Here is a 16402-nt window from a genome sequence, read left to right as displayed (position 1 = left end):
GCGAGCCGGTTCTGCTTAGAAGCGTTGCTTTGGGTGTTCCGGCGCATCTCTTCGAGATTCGTGCGCGTTGCGTCGGACGCTCGGTTTGTTCTAAGGTGGCGCAGGGCGTAGGCGGCGCGGCCTCGAATCGGCAGGGAGGTCCGGATGGGCAGAGCGCGTGCAGTTTGTATTCGAGCGATGTGTACAAAGAGCGCCAAAGTTGGTTTAAAAAATACGTTGATTTCACGGGCGCGTCTTATCCCGCGTTCGAAATGGACGAGCGGAACATGTCCGTGAGGGACTACGTTGAAAAGTATGGATACTTGAAGCGCGGTGAGAAGTTGTCCGAAACTAGGGAGGAGGATGAAATCGTGCTTGCTGGCCGAATAATGAGCAAGCGAAGGTCGGGCAAAAGGCTTGTGTTCTACGAGATCAAGCAGTATTTTCAGGACGTGCAGATCATGTGTGATATGAAGGATTACAGGGTGCGAGAGCAGGACTGGAATTCCGAGATAAAAAGTCTGGAGAGCGAGTTTGAATTTTATCATAGCAAGTTAAAAAAAGGCGACATCATCGCGGTGAGAGGATATCCGTACAGGACGAAAACAGGAGAGTTGACGTTAGCTGGAAGGAGAGTGAAGTTGCTCGCGCCCTGTTTGCATGACTTTCCGGAGTATGGGGGCATTCAGAACAAGGAGATTCGATACCGGCACCGGTACGTGGACCTGATGGTGACTCCGGGAGTGAGGAACACTTTCGTAGCAAGAGCGTGCATTGTTGGCGCGTTGAGGCGGTATTTGGACCAGAGAGGTTTCATAGAGGTCGAGACGCCGATTTTGTCTCAGACTGCCGGAGGCGCGTGCGCAAGGCCATTTGAGACGGTGATGCGAGCGCAGGACGCGAGTTTGTACTTGAGAATAGCGCCGGAACTCTATTTGAAGCAGTTAGTTGTGGGAGGAATGGACCGCGTTTATGAAATTGGAAAGTCGTTTCGAAATGAGGGGATCGATTACACGCACAATCCTGAGTTTACAACATGCGAATTTTATGAGGCCTACGCCGATTATGAAAAGTTGTTTTCTACGGTTCAAGAGCTGTTTCTATCGATCGTCTGCCACATGAATTCGACGTTGCGACTGAACCGCGCGTCGCAGTTTGGAACATCCCCGGCTGAGGCGCCGACCCACGACGAAGATTCGGTCGTCTTGGTGGACGTGCCAGCTAAGGGGACACATCCGCCGCTCGAGCGAGTCAGGATTGACTTCAGGCAGCCGTTCAAGAGAGTTTCCGTCGTCGAGGAGCTCGAAAGAATTTTAAAAATACGACTTCCAGACGTCAATGATCCTAAAAATAGTGCTTTTTATCGAGACGTCCTCAAACAATGCAATTTAGACTGCCCGCCCCCGCAGACGACGGTTCGGATGTTCGATCGACTGATCGAGCACTTTATCGAAAGTCAGTGCGTTCAGCCCACTTACTTGTGTCATTTCCCGACCTCGATGAGTCCCTTGGCGAGAGAGCATCGCACTCGACCCGCGCTCGCCGAGAGATTCGAGTTATTCATTGCCAGAATGGAGCTCGCCAACGCGTACACAGAAATGAACTCTCCATTTGAACAGGCAAAGAGGCTCAAAAATCAAGTCCCGGACGGAGAGAGCGTCAAAAGCGACGAGGAGTGGTTCGTCCGCTCTCTAGAGTGGGGGCTTCCGCCGACCGCCGGATGCGGACTAGGCATCGACCGACTGGTTATGCTACTAACCAACAAACTGTCTATCAAGGAGGTCCTGCTGTTCCCGTTCATGAAAGACGCAAATGCAAACAACGAAGGAAAATGCCAAGAGAGATGAGACTTGCGTATGCGCTCTGCACCCTAGAACCCGGCTGTCGCGACACCCACAGCAGCTGCAAGCCGACTCCACACACGTACACAAGCGCGGCGCGCTCAACCCTTCTGCAGAGCTTTAAGAGAAATAAAAAGAGTCTCGCCCGCCTGAATCCCTCCTTCTCGCCCACAAACGAGCCGTGGACCTCGGCCGACCAACGCGCGAACCGGACGTGGGTTCGACTCTCGCTCCGATTGTTGACGTCGTACGCGCAGCAGAATTTCTGACTGTGCCGAGCTATTTTTGGCGTACGATTTTGGGTTCTATTTTCGCTCTTTAACGTCTCTTTCAAGTATTTTGACGAGGTCTTCTAAAGTCATCGAGCCGCGCTGCTGCCCGTCTCTCTGCCTCACGGTGACGGTTCCGTTGGCCTTTTCCACGTCTCCCAACACCAGAATGTAGTTGCACTGGTCGAGTTGCGCCAATCGAATTTTGTTGTCCAATTTGGTGTTGTCTGTGTAGTACTCGACGTGGTAGCCTTTGCCGGACAAGTGCAGACCGGTCTGTCTCGCGTACTCGAGCTGCTTTTCGGAGACGCAGCAAATGGCGACTTGCCGAGGTGAAAGCCAAAGCGGCCATTTCCCGGCGTACTTCTCCGTCAGTATGGCCATCATACGTTCGATGCTCCCGAAGATGGCCCTGTGAATGAGCACTGGCGTTTTTTCTTCGCCGTCGGCGTCCACGTACGTCAGCCCGAACTTTTTAGGCAGCTGGAAGTCCAGTTGAATGGTCGAGCATTGGTGTCTTCGATTCAAGTTGTCGTAGGTCTCAAAGTCGACCTTGGGGCTGTAGAAGGAGCCGTCCCCTTCGTTGACGCCGTAGTCGACGCCCGCGCTTCGGAGCATCCTTATCAAGTGGTTCTCTGCCGTCTTCCACTCCTCGTCGTTGCCTATGCTGCCCTGAGGGCGCGTCGCCAGCATGACTCTGGTTGACAGCCCAAAAATCTTGTTGAAAAGAAAAACAAGTTGCAGGATGTCCGCTAGCTCTTGTTCGATTTGGTCGGGCCGACAGAACACGTGTCCGTCGTCTATGTGTAGGCAGCTCACGCGCGTCAGCCCGCTCAGCGCGCCTTTGACCTCCTTGCGGTGGACGCTAGAAAAATCAGCGTACCGAATGGGCAAATCGCGGTACGATTTTGGATCGTTCTTGAAAATGAGACAGTGTCCCGGACAGTTCATCGGCTTCAGGCCGTACTCTTGGCCCGCGCCTTCGTTCGGAGTCGCCTTCTGCTCGCTCGCGTCTTCGTCGGAAAGCAGGTACATGTTATCGCGATAGAAGTCCCAGTGGCCGGACGTCTCCCACAGTTTTTTGTTGTACAAGATTGGTGTCAGGACTTCGGTGTAGCCTCGCTGCGCGCACTCGGCGCGGATCACCTCGACCAGTTTTTGGTATATGCGCATGCCGTGAGCCATGAAGAAGGGCGTCCCGGGTGCGCATTCGTGGAACATGAAGAGCTTTTGTTGCTTGCCGATGACTCGGTGGTCTTTCTTCGACTCTTGCTCGCACCGACTCTTCCAGTCGTCGTATTGGCCCTTCGTCGGGAAGGACATGCCGTAGAGGCGTTGCAGGTACGGGTTTTGGGCGTCTCCGCGGAAGTAGGCGCCGGAGCTGTTGGTGACCTTGAGTTCGGAAATTGCGCCCGTGTGGGGCAAATGCGGGCCGCGGCACAGGTCCACAAAGGGAGTGCGGCCGATTCGACAGAGGAAGATGGGGCTAGCGGGCGGTAGCTGGTGAATGCGCGCGAGTTTGAAGGGGTTGTAAGAAAACACAGTTAGGGCGGTTTCTCGGTTTACTTGCAGATATTCAAAAGGCAGGTTTTGTTTGGAGGTGGCGGAAGCCAGTTGTTCGAGAGCCGCATGCTGCGATTCTTTCAGGTGCTTCGGATAGATGTAGAAGTCGTAGTAGAATCCGCCGGGCGGGTCTTGCAGGCTTGGTCCATCGTCGAGAAGAGGGACCGTTCTGTTTGCGAGTAGTTTTTTTGACACGTTCCATTCGCTCAGCGCCATTGCCTGGATAGCCAGGTCGACGTCATATGACACGCGTCTGCACTCGTGCTCCCATTGGTCCGCGTGGAGCGCCTCGATTGCGGAGCCCAGCACATGGGCGGAAGAGTGCCAAAAAATTTTTTTTCCAAGGTCGTCGTTGAAGCGAATCCAGCGTCGGAACGCATAGAGCGACGAGCGTTCGGTCAGCGCAGGTGGGCCGCCGTTGGAGGGCCAGGCGAGTTCGAGTACGACGGGACTTCCGTTGGCGTCTGTAGCCAGCGCCGCTACGACAGGATTCCGTGTATCGACGTCTTCTGTGCAAACGTAGCGAAGCACGTCAGACAGGTTGGAGAATTTTGCGGAGGGCAGTTCGAAGCGCATGTCGCCCTCGAACTCGATGCGAGCGTTCGGGCGAGTTTGCGTTGATTGACGAGCCTTTTCAGCGTCCCAGATGTCTAGGCGCCTTTTCAGGGCGCTGCATTGCGGATCCGCGGAGACAGCGGAGGTGTAGAGAACGCCACTTGCGGAGGTTCCGTAGGTGCGCTGCTTCGTCGACACGGAGAGACGCTTCGACAGAGAGGAAAAGAGGCGACCGTTTTGGGAGTTCGGGCGAGCAGTGGATCGGCGGTGAGCGAATCTCGTGCAGACGCGTCGAAGGGTGATCTTCGAGGCGGGCGAGTTCATAGCGCGCCGGAGGGAGGAGGACTCGTCGAGAAAGCTGATTGTGCGTGTGAGAAAACCCGCGGAAAAAAATCGATTAAATATCGTCGCTGCTTCTTGCGTTGTGTCCGTCAGTGAAAAAGGGGGAAACGGTCGCCTTCGTACGGCCGGCGCGGTGTCTGCGACGAGCGAGCCCGTCCACTGCGGCTGGAAGAAGCGCCGGCGAGGCTGGACGCGGTGTCGCGGTGAACATTTGCGCGCCACACTGCTGTGTGTACAAATATGTACATTTATACAAATAGGTAAAAAGCGCACATTTGGTACTTTTTCGGGCGCAGGTGCCTGATTTACAGTTGAATAGGCGAATCATGGACAGAGGTACGCGTGTCTCGAGTTCGTGCTCGTACCGGTTTGGCCGGTGCGAGCGCTCGCTTTCTGGAGGGAGGCCTCGCCTGCGCCCGGTTGTCCCCCTCGGAGCGCCTGTCTCGTCGTTCCCCATCGGGGAAGGCGGGTCCAGGGGGACCTTTCTTTCGACCGTGTTCTTCTGACGCGTTCTCAGATAGCAGCGATCAGTGGTCAGACGAGGAGGAGACTGTCACCGCGTCCTACGAAATGTATGAGGCCGTGGCGGATTTCATTCCGGAGACGAAGGACAAGTTGACGATACAGAAATACGATCTCGTCTACGTTTTCAAGAAGGACGACGGCGAGTGGTGGGAGGGAGAGGCGAACGGCGCGTACGGGAAGTTTCCCGGCAGGTGCGTTCGCCCTCTGAAGTACATGTAGAGGAGGCGCGGGAAGGAATTTGCGCGCAACTGAGTCGCGGGATTGCGACGGATTTATACGAGAGAATAAATTTTTTTTTTGGACGTCTGGCTCTCATTGTGTGATTTCTCGACGAAGGGGAGATATGTATGGCAGTTCTCGGAGGGGCACCAACATCAACAACCCGAACGGCGATACGCCGTTGTCGACTCAGCCGGAAGACACCGTCTCCGGCCTGGCGTGGAGTCCGAAGAGCAATTACATAGCGTGCTCGGCTTGGGATGGAAAGGTGAGGAGAGGGGAAGGTTTTTTTTTTTTTTTTTCTTGTACACACGGGGTTCTGACGCGTTTTTTTTTGGGCGTGCACGTTTGAAGATCAGCTGCTGGCAAGTCAACCAGAACGGAACTTCGGAGTTGAAGGGTAGCATGCAGCATGAGGCACCTGCATTGGGTCTCTCTTGGAACTCGGTACGATTTTTCGCCCTTCTTTTTTTTTTTTTTTTTTTCACGCGATTCACTCACCCCTTTTCGTCGTGATCGCACCAGGATGGCACCAAAGTTTTTTCTGCTGGATGCGACTGCAAGGGCATGATGTGGGATATTGCGACCGGCACTTTCACGCAAGTTGCCAAGGTACGTGTTTTTTTTTTTTTTTTTTTTTTTTTCTTCTTCCTTGTTTACCTGCGATTATTGTTTCTCGCAGCACGATGAGCCGATCAACATCTGCCGAGTCGTGATGACGTCGCGGGGCTCCTTGGTCTGCACCGGCTCTTGGGACAGGACCCTCAAGTATTGGGACACTCGCCAGCAACAGCCGATAGTTACCTGCCAGCTGAAGGACCGACCTTACTGCGCCGACTTTTTGAACAATTTGGCCGTTGTTTGCACGGTTGGCAACACGGCGCAGGTATACAACCTGAACGACCCTCTCCAGGTGTTCAAGAGCGTGCAGTCGTCCTTGAGATACCAGGTTCGGTGCATCTCCTGTTTTCCGGACAGCACGGGGTTCGCGATGGGCTCCATCGAGGGCAGAGTCGCGCTTCATTACATAGACGGGTCCACCGACGCACAGGGGAAGAGCAAAGACTTCAACTTCAAGTGTCACCGCCTCAACGACGTGGTGTACGGTATCAACACCGTTTTGTTCAACAAGCAGTACGGCACCCTCCTTACGGGCGGATCAGACGGCTTCATTTATTTCTGGGACAAGCAGTCGCGCTCTCGAATCAAGGAGTTCAAGAAGCTCCCTTCGCCGATAACCGCCTCTGCTCTGAACTTCAACGAGTCTATACTAGCATACGCGGAGGGATACGACTGGTACATGGGCGCTGAGTACAACAACCCATCGACCTATCCTATATGTATCTTTATCCGCGCGATAGGGACCGAAATGAAGGGGAAACAATAACGAAGTCGGGTCATCCTCGAAAAAAAAAAAAAAAAACGGCGCGGCGTCAACGTCTTAAGTTTCCGCTCCAGATATCATCATCGGCTCTGGATTCGCGGTTTCGTGTTCCACCGTGCTCAGAATCAACCGAATTACGCCTCGGCGCGCGCGAACTCGACGCTCTTGGGCCCCTCCTCCTCCTCCATCGAAGTGTACGCAACGCGGAGCGAGAGAGACCGGTAACGATCTCGCTCCGCGGATAATCGCCACTTCATGCGAGGGGACCGCTCCTAGCGACCCTCTGCTCCTCCCGTTACTCGACGGAGGAGAGACCGGCGCCGCCCCCTTCCCTCCAACCCGCGCGCGACGCCGCTTCGGGACCAGACGAGGAAAAAAAAAATCTAAGCGTGCCAAGAAATCGACCCCGGACTTCCACTTCCGAGGACGTCGTGGAGAGGCTCCGACTCGCGGAACAAAAACTGGCAACAACACGCCCCAGTAGAGACCTCGGTGCCCAGCCGAACCTCAATGTCTCTCGCCCCTTCAAATCTCCACGGCTAACCAAGAAAACATCAAGGAACGAGGCTTCTCCTGGCCTCCCGGCTGTCTCTCTCAAAGAGAACTCGGCCGTAACAAGCCACAAGTGAGACGACCCCCGAAAAGCATCGCAACCTTTCCTTACACATAAGAGAAGGTAAAAAAAAAAAAAAGGAGGGGGGGCCGTATCTCCCCCTCCCCTCCACGGAGTCGGATCCACCCTCCTACCCCCCCTCTTATCCGCGAACTGTAACACTTCTCAGTCACGTGACGCAGTCACCCCGGGCCACCCCCTCGGATGAACCAAGACGTGGGCACCATCTCCAGTCTAGACCAAACAATCCGCAGAACCGGACCCCTCCTTCACCATCCGGACAAAATGCTTGCTCGCCAACTCCATCCACGCACACAACCGCTCCCTGCGCCCAGCAGACCGAGCTGCCGTTGAATCAGCTCTTCCTGACGAAAAACTGAAAGCCACAACCATAAAAAAAAAAAAAAATTCTGCCTCAACACTCCAGGGGGAACCCGCACCAGCCACCCCGACCACACCTTACCCAACCCCCCTCACCCACGCACAACGCGCCACTTCGCTCCGGAACCAACAATGAAACACTCTCTTCGTCGAGCGGGGGGGGGGGATCCTTCTAGCGGGCACACACCTCTGTTGTCTCCGCTCTAGACGAACCCACACACAACGACCACCTGTATCCCCCTGCAAAACCACGACCGCCCCACACTCTTACATGCGTGCCTTTCGGCCCAGCGCACGCTCCCGACCAACGCGACGATGCCGCGGTCCTCGCTCTCTTCAACCAGGCTCAAGCGCCCGCCCTGTCTCGACGACGCGCCCACCCGGGAAAAAACACGACAGAGCGTATGGCAACTCGCCGGAGACGCTCAACACTGAGAGCTCACTCACAAAAACCACTTGCCCTCCACCAAACTAACTAAACCTCCTAACGCCCTCTTCCGTACGCAAACTTTTCAAAACACATATTTTATTACGAACACGTACACATTCGCCACCCCCCCCTCCCCCACAAACCTCGTACGAAAACGGGAAAAAATCACTCGGCCCCAACGCCTACGATCAAACTCCAGGGCGGACCCCAACATGCACGATAAAAAACGAAAAACCCTCATCCCACCCCCTTCAAGTCCTCCCCAAAAACAACGCGCCAAACCGCGCAACAACTAGAGTCCACACACAAAATACCGCTCATTCCACCTCCAAATGAAAAAGTCCCTACACCAACGCGGGCAAACCACGCCGGCGGTTTGACCACCACCCTCGACGCAACCACGACCATTCCCCAATCCTTCGCACTCCCAGCACGAACTAGACGCTGCGTACCGAGAACCATTCACTCTCAAAAAAAACCTGCAAAAATAGCCTCCCAAACACTACACAAAACGAAAGCCGACAAAAGAATCAGCGCAAAGAAACACCTTCAAGGAATTCCTCCTCCCGCACGTCGGAGGATCGATGCAAACTTTCCCCGCCAACCGCAACGCCATCCCGGCCCCCCCATCAGAGAAAAACGAAGCCAGGGCAACCCACCCGGGAACTCAGAAAGGCCACCCGCCATCGCAAAACCAGATGTCCAAAAGACCGCATTAAACTTCTCCCGAGACACTCCCTGCGAGGAACCAGTAGGAAACCGTCCTGTAAATGGTTAACGGCCCTCTTGGAGGATTAGGAAAAAAAAAACACTCTTTCCATCCTAAAAAGAAAAAAAAAAATAAAAAACATTTGCGCCCCGCAACGCTGCCATTTTTTGAATGCTTACGTGAGCGCCTGACTGCGTGCCCTCTCGCCCGAGAGTCGCGTTCGCGGTGCGCGCCCCCTTTTCGTCGAGCGGATCGCTGCTCCTCGTGTCCAATGAGGGCACCAGAGTGACAACCACACCTCTTCGGCCGCGCGAGGAGCCTTCGGCGCACACCAGCGCGGAGCCAAAAAAAAAAAAAAATTCAAAAAAAATTTTACAAATTATCTCGTTCGTTGATTCAATTCGAAGCAAAAAAAAAAAAAAAAGAAGATAAATTCTGCTGGTAAATTGCCTGTCTGTCATCTTGTTCGCCGACTCTGTTCAGCTGAAATCCTATCGCATGGTCAAGCTCAAGATTCTGGGTGCCAGGAATACTTGATCAAAACTCGCTTGCCCCTTTCCTTCACGACGCCGAACTTTAGCCCCTTTAACCGCGGTCTTCAGTCATCATGATTCGCGACCCGGAGTTCTGGATTACTGAAAAGAATATTCCGTTGATGTCTCTCAACAGAGGTGCGCGCGATGCAGGGCCCCTTCTCGCACGTACAGCCGCGCTTTTTTTTTTTTTTTGGACGGTCTAAAACTGACAGTTTCTCTGTAGACTTCTGCAATGAACACAATTCGGATGCTGTTTCTGGTAGAGTTGTCGAGCTTTCTAAGTCCTTTCGAGTTCCGCTCGAAATAAAACCCATCGCCTGGCCCGATGAACAGACTCTACCCAGTCGTATCGTCGAAAAAGACGTCGAGAGAACGTTCACGTCAGACCGCTTTCGCTCGAGAATGAGCCGACTGTTGACACTACTCGAAAATCAGTTCAAAGACTACCATCAGGGTCTATCTTTTCTCGTTAGCTTTTTGATGCTCTTTGAGGAAGAAGACGATGTCATCTTCTCCATCGCCAAGCGCCTCAACGAGGACGAAGAGTTTATCCCCGGTTATTGGAAACACGAAGCCGTCGCATTCGCTACAGACGCGTACGTGTTGGACTACCTCCTATCGCGTCACAATGCGGATGTGTACGAACATCTTCGGAGCAATTCCATTCTTCCAGCCACTTACCCACAGAAGTGGTTCGTCGCTTTGTGCGTTCACGTGCTTCCGTTCGATGCACTCTACCTGTTTCTAAAGCAGTTCTTCTCCCGCGGCGTCTACTTTCTGTTCCAGTTCGGTCTGGCATTCTTCGACGTACTCGGCCCCTCCATCTTGTCCAGTGCCAACCCCGCGGACATCTTCGCGTACCTGCGGCTAGACTCGAGCTCCATAGACATCGAAGAATCCATCCCTATGAAAATCGTGCAGCGCGCGGAACACCTCGTCGTCGACGAAATCAAGTCGCTCTCTGACCTGCGCGACTTGCGACAAAAAATGTACGACGAACACCTAGGCAAAAAATACGAACTCTTCAACCAAACCCGCGCGGAGGAAGACGAGGAAGACGAGGAAGAAGAAGACGAAGAAGCAAGACCCGGAGACGAATGCCAGGTCTGCCAAAATATGGTCCCAGACTACTGGTGCATTCAGTGTGACAAGTTCATATGTGGCATGTGTGTCGACAAACAAGCGGGAGAACACAAAAAAGATACGCACAAACTAGTCAAATCGTCAAATGGACCCATTTTCCAAACACCAAAGCAACTCAGCGCAGACCTCCAAAACCTGAAAGTATGATGAAACTGCGAACCAAAAAAAAAAAGAAAAAAATGTACCGCTCTGACATGCTTCTCCCCGTGAAACAAAAAAAATTGTACCATTTTAACTCTCCCCATGAAAACAGAACTTTACTTTTTGAAATATACTTTTTTCATTTCTATTTGATTCTTTAGCAAATTCAGTGCTATCCCAATCCAATCCTTTTGCCACATGGCTTTGACAATCATCGGAATGCAAACCGTACATGCGAAAATCAGAATAGGCAAATACGGATTCTTCTTGTCCTGTGCCTTGAACTTTTCTCTGTACAGCCTTTCTACGATTTCGTTCATTTTCTTCTGGTGCTGAAGATTTGTGCGCTTTCTTCGACTGTGCGAAAGGTGCTTCGCAGCGAACAGTCTTTCCAAATTTTCAATCCTCGTTTTTATCTCGACCAGCTCGCGGCTCTGCCCAAGCCGAGCCATGTTGAGCATGTCCTGACTCGCGCGCAGCGAGTCCTCAATTTGAGAGAAGCAGGCGCATTGACCCTCCAGCACGTCCGGTTTTTGAGTCAGGGCCTCGCTAGTCAGCTGACGTGACGAACTCCTTTCGGAATTCGTCAATTCGGACAAAAATCTGACTGGCACCTGTCCGCGGCTCGATGCACGCTCGCACGGAACTTCCGAGAATGATGAGCCGCCGCCTTCTGATGCGCGCCCAAGCAGCTCGGCCTCGCTCTGACTCAGCAATTCCAGCCATTGATTTGCGCTGAACTCAATTTCCTGTCTCATCCAGGCCTCAATTTGCTCTAAATACTTTTTAGGAGAAATTCGATTTGTATAGTGCGCTGAGAAATACACTTCATACATACCATTTTTGCACGCGTTCGTGGCAGAAACGACGCAAATACACGGCGCCAGGTCGGCCCTCGATCCAGCAGTTGCATCAGGCAAGAACGAATAGTCGAACCGCATACCCACGCTCCCATTCTCGAAGTAAATGGAAGACGAAACGGCGTACTTGCTTCTAAGAAACCGAGGGGGTGAGAGAGACGCGCGCAAACGCGTGACAAACTTGGAAAGAGAAAAAGTACGTATTCGCTTCTATAAAAACCTCTTCGAACTTCGTCACTCGAACGCAGTCGGCTTGTTGTTTGTTACACAAAAGGTTACCAAAAAAAAAAACACGACAATGAGAAAAGAACCGTTAAGTACATTTTGTGAGCCATTTCGAGTATTTTAGGTTTTCGGCCAGTATGCCGTATTTGATCGATCGGTACGCTCGATTGCACTTTGTGTTCCATGGTCCCACCGAAACGTCTGCAAAAAAAAAATTGTCAGAAGAACTGCCAAAACGTCGCGCGGAGTAGCCGGGCAGGGAAAAAATTTATGTACCGATATACTTTTGAAGTGCCAAGAATCGGCTTTCGAAGGACGCGTCTCGAAACGCGATCTCAAACAGCGACCTGGAACATGACCGGAACTGTCTCGAGGTTTCAAGCACGCTCATCTGATTGGAAGCGACGCATAAAGCCCAGCGACCTGAAATCAGGTGAAAATCGACGTATGTGTAACCGAGTCGGCCGACGATGGGCGGAAGAAAGAAAGATGCTCGAAGGCACGCGTTGACACGAAACACCGAAAGAAATAATAGACTGAAAGAAAAAGAAAATTTTTTTTATTTTTTTTTCTGAAGTGTTAGTTAGAAGGGGACTTTTGACAGGGGCTGAACTGAGAGATAGCGTGTTCGATGGTGGATAGTGCTCTTTTCTTCGCGGCCAGTCTTTGGTAGACGGCTTGTATTTCCTTGTCCAGTTGCAGAAATCGATTCTCTATTCCTTCGCCTGGAGGATAAACACCCTTGCAAGAGAAGAAGGTGGAAAGCTTGGTCAACTCGGTCTCCAGCTTTTCCAGTAGGCTCATGTCTTTGCCGATTTCGAATACGGTCTTGTACCGCTCCATCCCCCAGCGGAATTCCAACTCGCGGTCGATGAGGTCGGTGAAGGCGGCGCTCATGAGTGGGGAATAGGGTACAACGAGGCGCTCGTCGTTGGCGTTGACGTGAATGCTGAGGATTCTGTTTTCGACGAGTCCTTCGATGGCGGACTCGTTGCCCTCGAAGATGGTGACGAGGGCGTAGTCGTAGTCGACGTAGGGGCTCTTCTGAAGGAGCATCATGAGCTTCCAGAGCTGAATTTGGTTCCACGGAGATTGACTGGAGGAAAAAATGGTGGGGCCAAATCCCGTATTTCGAAGTCGCATTTTGGTGTCTTCGAGCATTTGGAAAACGGCCTTATCGACGGGACGGTCGCAAGACAGCTGGAAGAGCAAGTGGTCCAAATCTCCCAGACGGCCGCCCAGAAGGCGAACGATGTCTGGAATTCTAGAAAGGATGGGAGAGTTGATACCGCGCATAGAGATGATTCTAGACCTGAGGTATTCCTCAGCTTCGGCGTGAGATATGTCGTTGAACCAAATAGTCGGGAGCGAGTTGAAGCCCTCTATCAAACTCAACTTGTCACGAGTGTAAACCGTATTAGACACAAAAATAATGTGTGCGCGTCCACGCACCGTCGTCGTCTTCGCCCAATTGCAGAGTATGTTGAGCACCGTGGCCGCTCTTTTGGCCTCCTCTTTTTTTTCAGAATGCAGAATTTTGACAAATTGGTCAAATTCGTCGAAAGCGATGACAGCATGTTGGGAAGTGGAATGAGGAAGGGCGAACACGCGGTCAAGTGTGCTGAGCAAGGATTGGATTTGAATGTCGTGCGACAGCTGTGTCGCGTTTGGAATAAACGAACTGAAAAGAACGAAAAACAAATGATTGAAGGCCGCAAACGAAGGGCGAAACCCAATATCTCGTACAAAATGGTCCACAAAATCTTGTACCGTTTCGACCTGACTGCAGTCAACACGAACTGAAAAAATACGTCGCTGCAACACCTTATTGAGAATCATACTCTTGTCGGTCCCCTTCGGCCCCACCAACATCAACACGTTGCTCGGCCGGCCGTTGATCCATTCGCGAAGCTCCAACTCTGGACTCGTCGTCTTCGACACCGCGTAGTTGTTCTGAAACTCGGCCCTCAGCGTATCAATCGACTGCTCGACCGTCAACCTCTGCGCCACAAAGTAAATTCTCACCGGCGACAAAAGCGCCGTAAATAACACAAACGTGGCCGCCGCTATCGGTACGATTGCCTTCGGTGACGTAAGCAAATCCACCGGCAGCTTCCACGGCAACCGAATGTAGTTGACCTCCAGTATGGACTCTCCTATCTCCTTCCCGTCCATGCAGTTCCTCGCCGCATTCGCGTACGAAACCTTGCTGAAACGAACGCACGCGACGCCCTTGGACTCGTCCACCGTCATGTCTCTCATCTTCCCGAATCGACGCATTTGCACAAAAAGATCTTCTTGTGTCAAGGCGAACTTCGGCCTCGATTTAACTTCGAGCAGCGGAGAGGCCTTTCGACTAGTGAGGTCCTCGACGAAGGGCTGCCCCTCCACAATAAACGCTCTGCTCGCGCGAGACGTGCGGTTCCAATGACGAGCCGCCTGTTGGCAGTCTTTGGTGTTTCCAAAATGAACATAGCTGAAAAATGTCACTGACCAAATACTTGTGTGAAAAAAAAAAAAAACCCTCGCCACGCCCTGGCTTTTGTACCAGAAAGGCGCAAACAACTTCGTACCACCCGTTTTGCTTCGGCACCCAGACTATCTTGCTAATGTAAAACTGCTCCAGCTTCCTCCGAAGCTTGGCCTCCGCTGCTCGAAGTCCGCCGCCAAACAGACGCGCCAACATCGGACAGGAATCGGAAATCTAAAAAATGGAAAACCGAAATGTTAGTTCGGCCGTTAAAAAAAAAAAAGAGGGTCAATTCAATCGTCAAAAAAGGGGCCTGGAAGAACTGACTTTTAAGTGTTCATCTCGCCTATTAGCTCTGAAAACGCTGCTTTACTTCGACGGCTGTTGTTACGCACAACATGATCCTGGCCTTACCCAACAAACAGTCGTCAGCGCCGGACGCTTGCTCGGACAATACCGTCTGATTTTGCCGATTAGACCGATGAGCTGTGACGAAACGGTAGCGCTAGTAGCGGACGCAGAAGGAGCCAAGCCGATATTCATCGCTTCGATCGCGCAAAAAAGGTGCCGTCAAAAGACTTTTGGGCACAAAAATATCAATGAACCAACGCAATACCGTTGTTTGTATCGCCCCCAGAGAAAAAACTAACTCGCCCTTTGAAACTCGTGGCAATAACTAATGTGCAAGAAAGAATTATGTGGCAATTTTCAAAAATTACAGATATACTTTTTAGCCAATGGCCTTTTAATACTTTTCTGTTTCAAGCTACAGTACCCCCGTAACACTCTCACAACATGGTATGCCCCTTTCTCTATTCCAGGAGGTTGCCGAGCACCCACTGTATCAGACGGCTCAAATTCAACGCTGTCTGGCAATCAGATCCCAACCTGCGTACCGATGGCCATATCCAGTCCGCAGAGCCATAACTAACTTCGAAACCGACGATCTAGTCACGCAGATATGATACCCGTACTACTATTTTCTCTCCAGATGGTATGATGCACTTCGCGAGCCGGAGCAAAATCAAAGTTGTGTGTGCATGAGGCTATACAAACTGTGTGTATTGGAAGTTCTTACAAAACTGACGGTATGTACGATGCGCAAAAAAGGGCGACTTTTTCAAGTTGAATACGCCATGGAGGCTATCACGCGAGCGGGCATGTGCGTGGGCATCCTTACGAGCGAAGGCGTTGTCATGGCCGCGCAAAAAAGAGTCGTGTCAAAACTGCTTGAAACCAAAGCTGAAAGGTACGTAGTGTCAACGCGACGACGACGTACCTCAAACCTCTTCTCTAACCGACTCAACTTTGTAGCGAAAAAATGTATCGCGTTGATAATCATGTCACTTGCGCCGTCGCTGGAATCACTTCAGACGCCAACGTGATGGTCAACTACGCCCGTATGACTTCTCAACGATACATCTACACATACCAAGAACCATGTCCAATCGAACATCTAGTAAGAACAATCTGCGACCTGAAACAGGGGTACACTCAGTTCGGCGGACAGCGCCCATTCGGTGTGTCGTTCCTCTACGCTGGATGGGACAAAGGCCTCGGATTCCAACTTTACGCATCTGATCCGAGCGGGAATTATGGCGGTTGGAAAGCATTCAGTATTGGCACGGGAAAACAAGTCGCGGAATCCATATTTAAAGAAGATTACACTGATGACATTTCTCTCAAGAACGCCAAAGAATTGGCGATCAAAATCCTTAGTAAAGCAATGGATTCAGCCAACCTAACAAGCGAAGTCAGTACGTTTTTTTTTTTTTTTTTCAACCCCTTTGTTCCAATTGACTTATTTTTCTTGATCTAGTCGAATTCGTAACTCTCACCAGAGATTCAGAGGGAAACTGCATAAACCATATCTATACGGCAAAAGAAGTCGACGACCTCATCGCAACCATATCCATCGAAAGTTAAACTTGTCTCAGCAAAAGGCGAGACATGTCCCTCTCAGCCGCCGGATGAATCCACTTTCAGGTCTCACAAATGATCTCCGTGCTTGGTCGATCCCCTATAGGGATTAGGATTCCATGAGCTCTTTTGCAATTCACATTTTCCTATAAAACTCCATCCTTGATATTCACTTGACCATTTTTGATGAAATGAACAAGTACAATATACACGGCACCCCTTTTTCTTTAATGGGAATCCAATTCTGTGCGTACCCAAAAAGAGCTAGAAATCCGGTACTGATGACCAGTATATGTG

At 51.7% G+C, this 16402-nt stretch overlaps 7 protein-coding genes across 8 annotated transcripts; 4 read left to right on the top strand and 3 right to left on the bottom strand.

Annotated features, from left to right (window-relative positions):
• Window positions 1-251: 251 nt before the first annotated feature.
• LOC126323723 (uncharacterized) lies at window positions 252-1826 on the top strand. The gene has a single exon (XM_049994715.1). It carries the CDS (start codon window positions 252-254, stop codon window positions 1824-1826), a length of 1575 nt encoding a protein of 524 aa, XP_049850672.1.
• Window positions 1827-2125: 299 nt separating this feature from the next.
• On the bottom strand, window positions 2126-4228 carry LOC126323722 (threonine--tRNA ligase-like). The gene has a single exon (XM_049994714.1). It carries the CDS (start codon window positions 4226-4228, stop codon window positions 2126-2128), a length of 2103 nt encoding a protein of 700 aa, XP_049850671.1.
• Window positions 4229-5388: 1160 nt separating this feature from the next.
• On the top strand, window positions 5389-8173 carry LOC126323771 (mRNA export factor-like). Of its 2 annotated transcripts, none has more exons than XM_049994770.1 (4): window positions 5389-5561; window positions 5653-5740; window positions 5819-5905; window positions 5976-8173. In XM_049994770.1, exons 1-4 carry the CDS (start codon window positions 5554-5556, stop codon window positions 6678-6680), a joined length of 888 nt encoding a protein of 295 aa, XP_049850727.1. In that variant the 5' UTR covers window positions 5389-5553; the 3' UTR covers window positions 6681-8173. The 2 variants fall into 2 exon arrangements, with proteins under 2 accessions (XP_049850727.1, XP_049850726.1); XM_049994769.1 differs by having other exon boundaries at window positions 5395-5561; window positions 5648-5740.
• Window positions 8174-9269: 1096 nt separating this feature from the next.
• LOC126323788 (uncharacterized) lies at window positions 9270-10739 on the top strand. Its single transcript, XM_049994788.1, has 2 exons — window positions 9270-9481; window positions 9570-10739. Exons 1-2 carry the CDS (start codon window positions 9418-9420, stop codon window positions 10634-10636), a joined length of 1131 nt encoding a protein of 376 aa, XP_049850745.1. The 5' UTR covers window positions 9270-9417; the 3' UTR covers window positions 10637-10739.
• A 7-nt stretch (window positions 10740-10746) lies between these two features.
• Window positions 10747-12245, bottom strand: LOC126323790 (uncharacterized). Its single transcript, XM_049994789.1, has 5 exons — window positions 11992-12245; window positions 11812-11916; window positions 11691-11742; window positions 11469-11623; window positions 10747-11405 (listed from the first exon to the last, which is right to left on the bottom strand). Exons 1-5 carry the CDS (start codon window positions 12104-12106, stop codon window positions 10747-10749), a joined length of 1086 nt encoding a protein of 361 aa, XP_049850746.1. The 5' UTR covers window positions 12107-12245.
• A 6-nt stretch (window positions 12246-12251) lies between these two features.
• LOC126323786 (mitochondrial escape protein 2 homolog) lies at window positions 12252-14881 on the bottom strand. The gene is made up of 3 exons (XM_049994786.1): window positions 14600-14881; window positions 14289-14419; window positions 12252-14191 (listed from the first exon to the last, which is right to left on the bottom strand). The coding sequence occupies exons 1-3, from the start codon at window positions 14726-14728 to the stop codon at window positions 12295-12297; spliced, it is 2157 nt and encodes a 718-aa protein (XP_049850743.1). The 5' UTR covers window positions 14729-14881; the 3' UTR covers window positions 12252-12294.
• Window positions 14882-14937: 56 nt separating this feature from the next.
• Window positions 14938-16335, top strand: LOC126323787 (proteasome subunit alpha type-4-like). Its single transcript, XM_049994787.1, has 5 exons — window positions 14938-14983; window positions 15137-15179; window positions 15296-15434; window positions 15500-15942; window positions 16005-16335. The coding sequence occupies exons 1-5, from the start codon at window positions 14981-14983 to the stop codon at window positions 16109-16111; spliced, it is 735 nt and encodes a 244-aa protein (XP_049850744.1). The 5' UTR covers window positions 14938-14980; the 3' UTR covers window positions 16112-16335.
• The last annotated feature ends 67 nt before the right edge of the window (window positions 16336-16402 follow it).

The sequence above is a fragment of the Schistocerca gregaria genome, unplaced genomic scaffold, assembly GCF_023897955.1.
Source record: "Schistocerca gregaria isolate iqSchGreg1 unplaced genomic scaffold, iqSchGreg1.2 ptg000867l, whole genome shotgun sequence".
In the NCBI taxonomy this organism is placed as follows: domain Eukaryota; kingdom Metazoa; phylum Arthropoda; class Insecta; order Orthoptera; family Acrididae; genus Schistocerca; species Schistocerca gregaria.
The sequence above is the reverse complement of the archived record's forward strand: the minus strand, read 5'-3'. Positions and strand labels throughout refer to the sequence as shown.

Coding starts and splice junctions, on each gene's coding strand:
- LOC126323723 (XM_049994715.1), top strand. CDS start 252: ATGGACGAGCGGAACATGTCCGTGAGGGACTACGTTGAAAAGTATGGA.
- LOC126323722 (XM_049994714.1), bottom strand. CDS start 4,228: ATGCGCTTCGAACTGCCCTCCGCAAAATTCTCCAACCTGTCTGACGTG.
- LOC126323771 (XM_049994769.1), top strand. CDS start 5,418: ATGTATGGCAGTTCTCGGAGGGGCACCAACATCAACAACCCGAACGGC. Junction 5,562..5,647: donor GCTCGGCTTGGGATGGAAAG/GTGAGGAGAGGG, acceptor GCACGTTTGAAG/ATCAGCTGCTGGCAAGTCAA. Junction 5,741..5,818: donor TGGGTCTCTCTTGGAACTCG/GTACGATTTTTC, acceptor TGATCGCACCAG/GATGGCACCAAAGTTTTTTC.
- LOC126323788 (XM_049994788.1), top strand. CDS start 9,418: ATGATTCGCGACCCGGAGTTCTGGATTACTGAAAAGAATATTCCGTTG. Junction 9,482..9,569: donor GTTGATGTCTCTCAACAGAG/GTGCGCGCGATG, acceptor GTTTCTCTGTAG/ACTTCTGCAATGAACACAAT.
- LOC126323790 (XM_049994789.1), bottom strand. CDS start 12,106: ATGAGCGTGCTTGAAACCTCGAGACAGTTCCGGTCATGTTCCAGGTCG. Junction 11,917..11,991: donor GGCACTTCAAAAGTATATCG/GTACATAAATTT, acceptor TTTTTTTTGCAG/ACGTTTCGGTGGGACCATGG. Junction 11,406..11,468: donor CACGAACGCGTGCAAAAATG/GTATGTATGAAG, acceptor AAAAGTATTTAG/AGCAAATTGAGGCCTGGATG.
- LOC126323786 (XM_049994786.1), bottom strand. CDS start 14,728: ATGAATATCGGCTTGGCTCCTTCTGCGTCCGCTACTAGCGCTACCGTT. Junction 14,420..14,599: donor CGCTGACGACTGTTTGTTGG/GTAAGGCCAGGA, acceptor TCCATTTTTTAG/ATTTCCGATTCCTGTCCGAT. Junction 14,192..14,288: donor GTGCCGAAGCAAAACGGGTG/GTACGAAGTTGT, acceptor GACATTTTTCAG/CTATGTTCATTTTGGAAACA.
- LOC126323787 (XM_049994787.1), top strand. Junction 15,435..15,499: donor CTTGAAACCAAAGCTGAAAG/GTACGTAGTGTC, acceptor TCAACTTTGTAG/CGAAAAAATGTATCGCGTTG. Junction 15,943..16,004: donor CAACCTAACAAGCGAAGTCA/GTACGTTTTTTT, acceptor TTCTTGATCTAG/TCGAATTCGTAACTCTCACC.